Source organism: Periophthalmus magnuspinnatus, chromosome 4, assembly GCF_009829125.3.
Source record: "Periophthalmus magnuspinnatus isolate fPerMag1 chromosome 4, fPerMag1.2.pri, whole genome shotgun sequence".
NCBI classification, from domain to species: domain Eukaryota; kingdom Metazoa; phylum Chordata; class Actinopteri; order Gobiiformes; family Gobiidae; genus Periophthalmus; species Periophthalmus magnuspinnatus.
Window position 1 is genome coordinate 27,301,597 of NC_047129.1, and position 14,983 is coordinate 27,316,579.

General features: G+C 38.6%; 1 protein-coding gene across 2 annotated transcripts in view; it reads right to left on the reverse strand.

Moving 5' to 3' along the window:
* Nucleotides 1–14,983, reverse strand: part of pde4ba (phosphodiesterase 4B, cAMP-specific a) — a 224,040-nt gene that overhangs the window by 122,886 nt on the left and 86,171 nt on the right. Inside the window, exon 1 of one of the 2 annotated variants that reach the window (XM_033965773.2) lies at nt 11,184–11,856. The exons of the other annotated variant lie outside the window; for it this stretch is intronic. Coding sequence (XP_033821664.1) covers nt 11,184–11,284 — 101 coding nt within the window. The 5' untranslated portion in view covers nt 11,285–11,856. Of the gene's footprint in view, nt 1–11,183; nt 11,857–14,983 lie in introns of those variants that run through there. 2 annotated transcript variants of the gene reach the window in all.

The window sequence follows — 14,983 nt, forward strand, 5'->3', positions numbered from 1 at the left end:
TAGATATGAAAAAAATGTCTGTGTAACTGTGTATCTCCTGAAAAACTGATATTTTAAGACAGTCATACCTTTTAATTTACTTTGTCGCGGGCCACATAAAATGACGTGACAAGCCACATTTAGCCCACGGGCCTTGGGTTTGACACATGTGCTTTAGAGATTGGTTGCAGACGCCTGGGGTAGAGTATTCCTTTAGAAGTTACCAAGGCTGAATCATTCTTAATAAACCTTTTGTTCAATAAGAATTAAGTCTTTATTCATGCTTTATTAAGGCCAATTATTATTATTCCGCCCCACCCACGTTTTCCTCTAAAAGCTCCAAACGCCTCTTTCTTTGTTGTGGCAGTAATGACGAAGGTGGCGCCCACGGCAACTTCCAGAATAAGGTGAGTAAAGTGTTACTAAATGCTTTTTATGTCCGACGTACGACAGTGATATTCTTCAGAGCCAGTATGTAGCATAGTCCTATCACAGAGACGTCTCCCTACATGATTAAGTCTAAAAATAGTCCTACGATCAGGACTTATTAGGAGCGCTGGTCTAAACATGCACTCACAGCTCGTAAAACTGACGCCGCTCAAAACAGGATCAAGATCTCGATAGATATTTCAACAAATAGCACCTCTTTTATTGGTCTGAGGCACAAGGAAAAAAACAAGTCAAGCCCTGTACTTTTGGAGTGACTGTGGGAACTGAAGTTACCTTTAGAGCCTTTAAAGAGCCCGTATGCCGCTGTTTTCTGATCTATGTTGTAATCTCGTTTCCTCATCACGAACATACCTGGAGTTGTGTTTTGTTTCATTCACTTGTTTAACACACAAACCCGGCAGATTTAGACTGAGTTCTTCTCTCAAACTGACAACACTCTGTTCCACTCTGGAGATACAGGAAGTGCTCTACTGTGTTTTCAAACTCTATACACCTTGGTCACATGGTTCCAATGACAGTATTCATCCAAGGAAGCTCTACCAATGATGTTTTGTTTTTTTTTAGGTCGAGAGCGGGATTCGAACCACCAACCTTCAGATCAGTGGATGAGCACTTCACCAACTGAGCTACTGTTGCTCCTTCACTAGAATCATTTGGATCATTTCAGGCCTGGAATTGCCAATATCTACTGAACAAAAGTTAAAAGGTCGCTGTTAACTTGAACTTCCACTTCGTGACATCACCAGGTGGAACGGAGCATTTTGAGCTTTGCAGATGTAGACAGACTAATTATAAAGTATCACTCAAACATGTGTGAATGAAACAAAACACAACTCCAGATATGTTTTTAAGGAGATTTTGACATGCCTTAAATCTTGCAAGAGTCATTTTTGTGTAATACGGGACTTTTAAAGTAGCACCTTGTGGGGGGTCGTGTTTTTGCTTTGCTGGAATGTCCCACGTTATGGCATTATAAAAAGCAAGAACATCTCCATGACAAGTAGGTGTCAAATCCTGCATTATATCAGTGCACCTTTACATTATGATTTAAACAACAAAACAAAACTTTAACATTTCATCAAAATATCCTAATAATGATCATACTGCATGTTAAAGGTACACTATGCAACTTTTCTAGTACGCTTGTCTCTATGCTGATGTCCCACACTATGGCTTTAAGCTTGCATATCTCCATGAAGACAAGCTTTTATAATAAATAAACACAACATAGACACGTTTAATGCTACAGTAGAGTGGACTATTCCAGGTAAACCAACATCTCCGTCGAGACAAGCAAGAGCCAGACCAGAAAAGTTACATAGTGCACCTTTAATGCCACTATAAAAGCCCAAAACAAAAAAATAAATCTAGTTTTTTTCCACCAGACGTGACACTTTTAAGTAACCAGTCATTATATTTGCCGCTCAACACACTGGTCTCGCTGCCGCCCGGGTGTCCGTAGAGCTAAGCAGAAGCGAGAGGCTGTGATGATGTCAGAGAGGTGAGCAGAGGAAGCCCATCTAAATGTTTACACGTGGTTTAAAGTACAGGAAGAGCCCGAGATGGTTACATATAAAGGTGCGCTTGTTTTCGATGCATTCCTCTGCCTGTGGTCAGTGGCACAGTACAGCATCCATCTGACTACACAGACCGGACTGTTCCAGAGCTGGCACTGCTGAGACTCACTCTGAGCGAAGTGAAACCTCTGTGTTCAAGATGAAGTGTGGCCTTTGGGGAATAAAAGTAATGGTATTTCTTAAACATTCAAATAATACGACTATAGCTGCAAGACGAGGTATCTTCAGGCAGGACTCATTGGTCATAGTACTACTACTAGTACTACTACCTCTACTATTGCTACTACCACTACTACCCCTACTATCTCTACTACTACTACCCCTACTTACTACTACGTACTACCACCACTACTACCTACTACCTCTGCTACTATTACTACTTCCTACTACCTAATACCTACTACCTCTACTACTACTACTACCTCTACTCTTTACTACCTACTACTTTGATCTATATTTCATTGTACAACCTGTGCATAAAATTACAAATAAATAACTTAACTTTACTAATACTACTACTTACTGCCCATAAACTGCTACTGCAAACTCCTATACTTTCTACTACTATCACCTACCGATTACAGCAACTAATACCACCTACTATTAGTTAATGCCTACTCCCAACAGACTACTACTACTACTACAACTACAACTACTACTACTACTACTACTACTCAGGACTAACCACCCACTGTGTTGTACAACTTGCATGTATAGAGGACAAAAATTTACTTAATTAGTGCTAGGCCAACAACCTACTACTGGGTGCTACCAACTACTACTACTACTACTACTACTACTACTACTACTATCATCTACTACCAACAACTACAACTAAGTGCTACTACTACCAATAACTACCCAGTTCTGCCTACTCCAAACAATGGACTACTACCAGCACCACCTAGACCTACCACCACTACTATGACTACAACTACCACTACTAGTACTACTAGTACTACTACTACTACTACTACTACTACTACTACTACTACTACTACTACTACTACTACTACTACTACTACTCCATATTCATAACTTTCATTTTAACTGGCGACAGTGGCGAGGTAAAACAATTTAGCACGTTGTGTCTGCAGTGCTTTGCCTTTACAAGCCTGCTTCATATTTCTGTGTATTCATCTCCATGACAACACATTATACAGTCAAAGAATGGCACCACAAATGAAAACAGAGGAACCACAAAAGTGTAGCCTGCTCCACCCAGAGGCAAGCAGGCACAACACACACAACACACCACCATCACTGCGGTGTAAGGCCCGGGGAAACCTAAACACATCCGACGATACAATGGACACTTGTTCACTTATAACAACAAAAATGGTATCACTTTTCTGTTTTCTAATCACAATTCCTGACTATATTGTATTTATTTTTTAACATGTAAATAAATACGGTTTTAAATATGGGTTTAAATCATAATTTCATGACCGTAGACAAAACGGAGGCTGTGTCCGAATATCCACCCTAGTCCCTAACTCCTCATTCACTACACAGCCCACGTCATTCAGGTCACATGACTCAAAAACATCTGCTAAACTTTGCTAAAACTTGATTTCTGACATAAATAATGATCAGATTCGGACTAATAATCACCCTGCACGTTTTTGTCAAGCTGGATTTCACGTAAACAGACTGGATTTGTGAGCTTTTTGTCTGAAATGTGGAAATTATCGCTCTTTTAACAGCTACAAGCTAAGGTAAGCGGCTAATGGTAGCAACTTTACACAGAAACGGACCTGTCTGCGTTCGCTGTTGTTTTCCCAACTCCTGCAGTGCGTTGTGGTCTCTATTGACTCATCTAGTGACCGCCGATGTCCACTACTTTTCAAGGCGCATTGTGGAAAGTTTTGAGTGCACTACTTTGTCGCCAACTGGACATTCGGACACCGCTAAAAACGGCACGATCAATAGTGTCCTAACTAGAGAAAAATGTGGACATTGGGACACGGTCAGACTTTAAAGCTGCCGAATCCTACTTGTATCACTGATTAAGAAAATAAAATCGGATAATGAAGTAAGTACAGAGCAGTGGGCGCACGTAGGTGGCAGTGAAAACGCAGGCTGATTTGCAATATGGCGTCTTCATAATAAGCGATTAAAGATTGTTCAAACATGCACGGATCAACCCAAATGCAACTTTTGGTAAATACTACAAGACGAAGAGTTAAAATCCTAACATAATTCTGACCTGTCGTCCAACTCGGTTCTAAACTATAGGAAGTCGAGATTCTATGGAGCCGCCCATTGTAGCTGAGACAAATGGGACATACATGTACAGACTCAAGTGTGTGTGAATGTGAGGAAGCAGGAGGTTATTAGATATGCTCAAAGACGGCTACGTTCATTTTGTTGATTTTGACATAGTTTTACATAAGCAAATCACAAAAAGTGCGCATTTTTGTAAACTTATATACTCACTGAATAATAAAAACCAAGCTCCACTTTTCAATCCTAGAGCTTTAAGCCAAGTTATAATGTTGTTACCTCTTCAAAAACATACCTGAAGTTGTGTTTTGTTTCATTCGCTCACGTTTGAGAAATCCTTTTTCATCAGTCACCTCTAAAATTCTCTGTTCCACCTTGTGATGTCATGAAGCGGTAGTTTTCAAGTTAATAGCTACCGTTTACCTTTTGTTTAGTCCAGATCTGCAATCCTGACACTGAAATTATCCAAATGATTCAAGTGAAAGTGCATGGAGTTTAAAAACACAGTGGAGCACTTGTATTACCACATCATGACATCACAAGGTGGAACAAAGTGTTTTCCGTTTGAGAGAAGAACTCAGACTAAATCTGCAGGATTTGTGCGTTAAACATGTGTGAATGAAACAAAACACAACTCTGAGTATGTTTTGATGAGCAAACAACATCATAACATAGATCAGAAAATGGTGTAATACTGGCCCTTTAAATGTCGTATGAAGCAATACAATTTATTATAGTTAAAAAAAACAAAAAACAAAACTGAAACCATGACATTTTCTTTGGTTAAAACTTTAGTCACCACAGTCAACCAGGGCCAAACCAGGGCCAAACCAGGACCAAACCAGAACTAAACAAGAACTAAACCAGGACCAAACCAGGACTAAATCAGGACCAAACCAGGGCCAAACCAAGACCAAACCAGGACTAAACCAAGACCAAACCTGGACCAAACCAGGGCGAAACCAGGGCGAAACCAGGACCAAACCAGGACCAAACTAGGACCAAACTAGGACCAAACCAGGATGAGTGAATGCACTATAATGATCTAAACTAAACATTCTTGTAAAAATGAACACAGGGACACAGTAGCGTTAGCTCCGTGCTGCATTCAAAGACAGCATGTAGAGTGGTACAGAGGACCATCTGTTCACTACAACTCAGGCCTAGGACTTTCCACAGGATACACTCAAGCGCTGAGGTGGGCCCGACCTCAGTACTGTCTCCAAGTACTGAAACTACACACTTCTCTATGGAGACATAAGCATTTTAAAAATAAAAACAATACATGTCAACCAATCTAATCTACAGAGCTGCCCAAACACTGGCTGCTTAGTGTTTGGTCAAATGTTTCTTATCTGCTTCTACTTTTTCACTTTGTACCGCACAAATGAGGAAACACAATATTAGCTGTTATAATTGAAGTAAAAGTATGATACGTGTACGTTTGAGTGAGCGTTTAGCCCTGAGATCATGATGGTTAATGTTGTTGTTTAGCGAGAGACAAGAGCACGTCATGCCTCTGCTGTAAAACCTGCGCTGGCTCCTCTTTCATATCAGGTCAATTCAAAACATTATTGATTGTGTTTAAATGTCTGCGCTCTATGGGTTCTCTTTATTTGAGGAAGTTACTGCAGCGCTATACTCCACCCAGAGACCAGAGGTGACCGATCCTTTTCTGTGACAGCGCCCAGACATGGAACAGCAGTTTTAGACTAAACTGAAAATCCACCTCTTCTCCCTGGCATTTAACACAAGCTGAACAGGATATCTTGGTGTTTTATTGGTGTTGTATTGTTTTTTTTTAATGTCCTTTGCCTTCGTATCGTGTTATCTGTATGACTTTTATGTGAAGCACTTTTGGCCACTTCGCTACAGAAATAAACTTGAATTGAACTGAGCTGAAGCCTTGTCATCACTTTGCCTTCGGATGCGGTTGTGACTTAACAGCGCTGCTAAAAAAAATCAACACGCTAACCATTTGTGACCTCTGCTAAGCCATTCTTTAAAAAAATATTTCCAAGCTGATGTTAAACGTTATGATTGTTTTTGAAAAGGTGCATTATTATTATTAACTTTTCTAATGGAGAGTACACCAGCCACTTTTGTCGCTAATGTTCCACAAAATACTGTAGCTATGAAGGTATTTATCATCATTAAGTGTTAAGCAGAAGATACCTGGATAATCTGAGATACTGTGGAACATTTTTTGTGCAATTTTACATGCTTTTTTGACAGCGTATGAACGTGCATTGTGTTCTGCGTCCCGATTGGCTAAGGGACCGTAGAACATTGTCAATTAGTCTCAAATTTGCATAAAAGTTGGATCCCAGTGTGACTCTTAAGTGCTGTGTGTTTGCAAGTTTTCTCCCCGACAAAACCCACAATGTCGATGAAACGTTCTGCACCGACAAAAGCACCGACAAAGAGTTTAAACAAGAGAGAAATGTGAGAAAATGTCAATGCCTGTGTGAAAAAAGTGTATAAAGTGTGCGGTGGTATATAGTAATAGGGACCACTGTATTGCATAATAGTAGAAGGGCATCTGGCATGAACGTGAACACTGTTTTCTTTTACATTTTAGGTTACACCAGCTACCGTCACGCTTCATTCAAGTTCGACTGACATTTGAACCGCCTATCATGTGGTTGGAGGGTGGTTACATGGACGCTTCACCGCTGTCGTCCCACACACGACCCTTACCCCAGTGTCTTAAGCCTAAACGCAAGAGCGCCGCTAACCCCCGTCCCCCGGAGGTCTCAGACTCAGCCTAGTTTTCACACCGCTCTATTTCCTCCTCTCACGTGCACACTCATCAGGGGCGTGCACGTGTCCTGTCCATGTCCTCTTTTCACTGCAGCCTTTAGTAGACGCAAGCCCTGGAGTTATGGATGCACTGGTAAAAGAGAAGAACCGCAGTGTTTTCTATTGGGCTATTTGGCCTATGTAGCGCTAGTCAACAGGGTGAATATTTTGCAACTTGTTCCACCATAATTTCCTGGTCGAGTAGTAGAAATTCAAACCACAGTGTCCTGTTTAAGCTGTACATTTGTGGTATGTTTTACGTACTGATTCACTCTTTCGTATTTTTATTTTCTTGTTCTTATCGACTTCAAAAAGTGAAATAGTTGAGCCTCCAAGACGTGCCGACTTCAACCCAAGCATTATTTTAATACATTTCTGTCTGTAGTATAACCAAAATTATAAATGCAAATATTAACAAGAATTTGTCCATCAAATTTGAACTGAAATGGTATCTAATTGTTTACAACAGGTTAGCCAGTTGTGTGGAGGGAAAAAAGTGGTTTTGGAGGAATAAATTAATGATATGAAAGGAATACGCGCCCGGGAGCCTCACTTTTAGCATCGCCACTTCCTGTCCAGTTTTATCTCAATGAGGTTTTAGCCAAGTCCTGCTAACATGAATAAATATTTAAATATCAGGCAGTGGACAGGGAGCTGTGTGTGGATGTCACTGAAAACATGTTAAAAACTACACAAATAAAATTAATACTTCACTGGAGGACACTTCTGTGTTTAGAAGTAAAGATATTTGTGTCTCACTGCTAATGCTAATTTTGAAGCATAATACATTTTAAAACAGCACAAACTGAAGTATTCTACATATATAAACAATCAGGTAGTCTTTATTTTAGTTAATTTGAATTTTTTTTAGGTTGTTTATGTCATGTTTTCCGATTTTAATAAAAGTGACTGTTAGCACAGCAGTGCGCTAGCTAGCGTGCTACTGTGTACAGAACTTATTGAAGCCTTTAAAAACAGAAAAATCTGCTTTAATCAAAGGTGTGAGCTTATGGAACAGTTTATTTTTTTTTATTATAACAGCTATATTTCTACTCTTTAATTTTTTTTTTATTATTCAGTGTTTCTGTGTTGCACTTTATCACTGACACAAGTTCCTAGTTTGTGAGTTGTGTTCACTGACAATGGCAATAAAAGTCTTCTGATTCTGATTCTGATTCTAAATGAAAAAAATCTAAACTTCAAAATCTCTCCAGATGTCGTATATATGTCACAAAACTGAGATGGCACAGTCCTTTTGTGTTAATAAGTACTTTATATTGCTCATAGAATTCATGTTGTTTAAGATAAGGTTTGTTTTTGTTCATAAATGTTACTGTTGAACTTTGAAGTTGTTGAACTTTGATACTTTTAACGCTCTCATGACTGTTTATGTCTAAAAAGTGGCCGCACCAGAACTGAAATGGGAAAAAAAGCTTATTTTGCTTCCCAAAAATTAAATACTGCAGAGCCCCAAAGATGACGGAAAGGAGAAGAATAATATTGACCAAATTAAAAATTAAAAATATATTATCTTGAGTGAACAAGATATTATATTGAGGGAACGACATAATTATCTTGAGGGAACATAATCATTTCTATACATTTATTTTCACAAGTGCACAAGATATTTATCTTTTACTTAAAAAAAAACTAATAATATCATTCCATTGTGATAATTAAGTCATTCTATCAAGATAATTAAGTCGTTCCCTCAAGATAATATCATGTGGGAAGGTGATATTATCTCGTGGCCAGGCATTGATATTATATTTTGGAAATGTCCTGTGCCGGGCTCCGTAGGTACATTTCTAGGTAAAACATGTAAAACTGGATAATTTGATGCTACAAATGCACTTTAATAATGTGGTGATAAACATTTATACTCACACCTGCTCCTGTTCTTAATGTTTTAAATGGACCTATGTCGTTATTAGTTTTGTTTTTTGTCTTTATTGTTCTGTATTTTAACAGGACGCCCATGAAAAGGAGCGTCTGAGTGTCTCATCGGACTCTCCCTGTATAAATAAAGTCATATTTGCTTCTTATTTAACTAAAATTGAATCAAATATCAAAGTTGATCTAAATGAGGAAAAAAATATCATTGTTTTTTATTTTAAAGTGTTTAAAATATACATATTCAACCAATACTGATGCATTTAGCATGTTGTTTTGATTGTAACTAACCACATATTGATAGAGTCCCTCTGGTTTCAGCCTTTTAACAGCACTAAGCAGCTGCTGGTCCAGAACGAGCCAAAATGTGTTAAATCTGCTGGAAACTAGGTCAGATTAACTATGGAAACCACAGGCCGTCTCCTGTGACGCTCTGCAAAGTCACCACGATCGTATCTACGTATGATCGCACCTTCATTACGTGTTTGAATGAGATTGTTCATATATTAATACTGACAAAACCTGGTGCTCATTAAGGATCCATTGGAAACGCAAACCGCACAAAAACAAAGAAATGATCGAATGGATTAATGACCGTATATGGTTAGAGGTTCAATTCCCTGAAGTAGAGTCAAAAAAGTGCCTGTTTTAAAACCTGGAGAGGATTGTGTTACAGTGGAAAAGCATCTGACATAACATCATAGCCAGTTTATATAAATGGACATAGCCAGAGTTGTAGCCGCCACGTTCCAAATCGGACGTGATTATGGGCGCGCTCCCGGCTCCATTGACTCTGGCTCCAATTAACTTCACATTAGAAAACCGTCTCTGCCTCTGCTGACGTCAGACTCGTCGTTTTAGTCTCAAAATGTTCGTATTGACCCCAAATTTCCCCCTATAGCCGCTAGCCCCGATGAGCTTTATTTGACCGGAGCCGACCGCAATGGAGGACGTCACGCTCCCTCAGTCCACTTCTTTATACAGTCAATGCATAACACGGATTATTACTTTTGTTTATACATCACCATCATCTATCCATCGCTCTGTGCAGCCAGACAAAATGCAAAGTGCCATCACACGCTGCATTTTGAATAGCAAATAACTGAAACTACCCAAGCCAACCCTGAAAACATTAAAAACACATAAATTGGCACTCACAAACAGCGTCACTGGTGAAGCCTGAAAGCCCATCACACACAAAAAGATTCTGACCACGATAAAACCAAGTTATGATGACTCAAGATTACTGTCAAAGCTAAGAATAAACCAAGGGAAGTGGTATAATACTAAACGAGCACTGAGTAACTGTTGACTGGGAATTACATCTGATTGTGTTTTGGCATTAGTGTAATCAAGTTATTTAAAGCCACAGTATGTAAGTTTTCGTTTTGCTTTTCATTTTGGTTGTGTTTATTGCACTGGAAAATGTGTCCTGTCACAATAAATACTGTACGGACTTACCATGCAATATATGATAGGCGCTTTACAATAACGGGGAGATTTTTGTTATTTTATTATCGTGCTTCAAAATGTGTTATGGTGACAGGCCTAGTCCTTTTACTGTGAGCCTGCTTGCATCTCCACAAACCTGGCTCTTAGTTGGTCTAGAGCAGGGGTGCCCAAACTTTTTTCACCGAGGGCCATATCTTGAAAAATATTTGACACGGAAGGCTTGAAATATTAATATTACGTCTGTATGACAATGAAATGTGATGTTATTTATGTTATATTGGCAGGATTATTCAAATTTGGCACCAAAATACTGATTATGATCAATTGGACTAATTCAACTGAAGGTCTGAGGGCCAATAAAAACTTGTCTGAGGGCTGCATTTGGTCCCCGGGCCATAGTTTGGACAACCTGGTCTAGAGGACGGTTGTTACTTTTGCTATAATCCACCGTATGGCATAAAACATCTATCACCATGGAGACTGTATGATATGGTTTTAACTTTCAAATTCCACAGAATCATGCATGACACGCCACTTCCAGAAAGTTACATATTGTTGATGTTTTAAGTACATTAGAGTATCACTAAATACAGAAAGGTATTCAAGTATTGCTGAGTTTATATTACTCAAATACATTTAGATGCCTGGCAATACAATTTACCATACAGTGATTTTATATGTGAATACCACCAAGACATGATTAAAAGTGAAACTGGATATGAGCCTATGTGATGTCTCATTGTACAACAGCAGTATACATAGTTTATACATAATCAGGGAGGGCAGAGAGAGCAGCGTGCTGACCTGTTAACATGACCGTGGTTGGCGGCGTGGAGTTTCCTGATGACTTCCTCGCTAAAGTCAAAGTGCACTCTTCCCCGGGCGCAAGGTGAACGCCGGTACATGGCCCCGGAAGACGCGCGCACACAGTCAAACGCACCCTCATGCACCCAGCACAGACACAAGATAACAAAACAAACACGCCCCAAAGGAGGAGGAGGAATGTTAACTATTGGTCATGCAAATTTAGCCGAAAAAGTCAAAGCATTCACGCATAGCCCGCAATCAAACGCACCCTTAAGTAGACTGTTTCCACGTCTGATCAGCTGGACTAGACAATAAAACAAACATACCTATGAGAAGTTAAGAAACTGTGGGTCATGCAAATTTTGTTAGCCCACAAAGTTGATGCTACAAACTAGGGCTGCACAATGTTTTAAAGTCTTGAATATGTGGTTAAATTTGCGATTTAGGCTTAAAAAGTTGAACTAAATCATGAACTGATAAACTAATAGAATCCCATGCATGTCAGAATATATTTGCAGAGGTCTAAAAACTCCAGGATCGTAATCTCGTCTACTCAAATAACAATTTTGATTCAATTTCAATGTATTGTGCAATTGCTATTATCAAACGCAGCCTTATGCAAACAGTAGAAGCATCAACATACCATCAGAGCCGCGAGACAAAACAAACAAACCCAAAAACAGCAGACAAAAATCTAATATGGACCATGCAATTTCACCTATAGAAAAGCTGAAGCGGTCACTGTTTGTAATCATAAACAAATAACTATCAAACGCACCCTTATGCTGACAGTAGTATAAGTTGACATAGCACAGGCAATAAATCAAACATACCCAAAACAAAACTGAAAATACGGGTCGAGATGATTATTCACGATGGCATATCTCTGTCATGAACTTGGCAAAAAAGTCGCTCAAATCAAACACACCCTTATCCAAACGTAGTAACCACAACATATCATCAATTCCGCAATTAAACACAGTTAAACCAACACACCCAAGAGTGAAACGAACACACGGGCCATGCAGTTTAAGCTAGAACGCAAAGTTAAGCAAAAAGCCCCATTCATTCACCAATAGCGTGCAAGAAAAAGTTGGAAAAAGTTGCTTAGAAAATCAGCCGGCCTCCATTGCCAGCATGTAAACAAAATGCAAATCCGAAAAAAACGCAATCACTCAACAAGAAGAGACATCCACAACGCGCTCATGTCATGATTCGGACTGGCCCGGTGCACTGTCTGTGTGTGTGTGCGAGCCTGTGTACTGGATATACTTCCTCTCTATGGTCGGCCAGTGTTAGCCCACATGTGAGTGAAAGAGAGAGAGTGTGTGTAGTGCAGTCACGGTGGAGCGAGGAGTAAAGAGTGACAGATAAAACGTGGACAGGGCTGCACGGACTGGAGTCGGGTTTGTATGTTTCACTTCAGACGGACTGGTTCATACTAGACTGGGTGTTATTGTTATTGATCAAATGCAACACAGGATAAGGCTTATTTTAAATGGTACTATTATAGATACTAATGAGTACATCACAACAAGATACTGATCTGACTCAGTATTGATACACTGGAGCCTTTACAAAGTATAATCAATAGTGTTGTTTTGATCTGATTTTGGATAAGAAAAGACACAATAGTTCTGATAAAGCAATTATATATATTTTATTGATTGATTGATTGATTTATTTATTTGTATTTAGATGGACCAGTGTGACTGAAATGTTTGTCACTGCACAAGTGAATACGTTGCAAGCTGTACTGAGAACTTTAATGTGCAGGTTTATCTGCAGACTGAATAAGTCAGAAAATGAAATTATACTGTCACTCACAAGCATAAGATGCAGTGCAATTCGCTACCAATCCAGAATGTGGAGATATTGGTATGGTTGTCTTTTTAAAACATAGATGTTTATTGTTTTGTATTGTTACTGTCTGTCTGTTTTTTGTTTTTTTTTAAATGGACCACGAGTCCGAAATAAAGATGAATTGAATTTATTTATTTATTTATTTATTTATTTTCAATAGCCAGTCAGGTTCAACACACAATAATATATAGGTTGTTTTTTTGTTTGTTTGTTGTTGTTTTTTTTATATTATCGTGACTTAAACTAGTTCTGATAGAGATCCAGACCATTCTACTCACTAACAGTAGCTTCGTAACAAAAAGTACTGTACTCAAGTAGATTTTTAAGTGGATACCTTTTACTTTTACTTCACTACATTTGAGAGCAGTATCTGTACTTTTTACTCCACTGTATTTTTGAACTGGATTGTAAAAGTAAAAGTATTTTTTATTCCTGTTTGGTGTCTGCTGAAAAGGCTGAGGGTTTATTTTTTAACATTTTCATAATTTGAGCAAACAAAAATATACAAATAAAAATAGCTAGAAACCCCCCCAAAAAAATGATCAATTTAATCAGTATATCTGAAGCTTCATTAGATAATCAAAATCATCATACTTTTACTTTGTACTCTTTAAGTACATTTTTAAACAAGTTCTTTAATCATTTTACATAAGTAGAGTAAGTTTTTTCATGTGGTACTTTTACTTGAGTTTTTTTGTTTTTTTGGGTTTGTTTTTTTTGCTTCAGTATCTGTACTTTTACAAACCAAAACTGAATACTTCTTGCACTACTGCGAACTACTACTACTAACTTTGTTGTATGTGCCATTTAGTCAGTATCAAAATCTGCTCAAATAGTATTAATAATGGTAGTTTTGGTATCGATTAGTGTCTGGGTATTGAGTTTTTGTCAACTATGGTCAAAATAAATAAAACAATTCTATTCTGGTCTGAAAATGACATTATACTGAAGTAACTATGGAGAGAGTAAATGAGTACATGGAGACATATAGCACAACATTAAAAAGCATAAGTTATGGTATAAAAATCAAGTTTGGACAGAAGTGAACCTTTCCTGAATAACTTTAGAATGATCTTGGGCTGTACCAGAACAAGTATAAGACACACAGACTCGTGTACACACATGGACCACTATGGAAACTACCTGGATCACAGAGGTATTACACAGATATAAGGCCACATGAGAATATAAACGAAAGTACTACCATTTTGTATCCCCACGGTGTCAGAATCAATATTGAGCATCAAGTCTATTCCTTAGTTTTGAATTTTTAGTATCGCGACAGCACTAGTTTATTTAAGGCGGTAATGGGAGATGTGGTTGGCAGTTCTACCTTAACTGTGTTGTGTGGATAGAAGGTGGCATCTGGCGCTCTCACAGGGGGCCAGCGAGCAGGATGACACCAGTGCCCATGTGTTCAGACTGTGAACGCTGGACTAACATAAGCGACGATGAGAATGTAGTTATGTAGGTTATTAAAACAGTACCCAGATATTCATCAAATGCTGTGTTTCAGGAGACATCGCAATATTATATTTAATGCAGATGGGGGCAGCTAAAATTAATAAAAATTCTGATTTATGTGGTTGTGCAGTGATTTCTGGGGTCAGGTTCAACATTTGTGACCTTACCTTTTAGATTAGACCTGTCCAAACTACGGCCCAGGGGCCAAATGCGGCCCTCAGATCATTTTTGTTGGCCCTCATGCCTCCTCCTAAACTGGCCCATTTGATCAGGAAGTATTTTTTTCACTACAAACTGCAGATATTCTACCTCTATAACCTGAATAAGATCACATCGCACTGTGACAGAGACCTAAAAATAATCTTCCAAGTCTTGTTAAAGGTACGATAGCTCCGTCAAACCTATGTTAAATCCAACATTTTACTGCCTCAAATATGTTTCAGTATGTGGACCTTGGTGAAAAAAGTTTG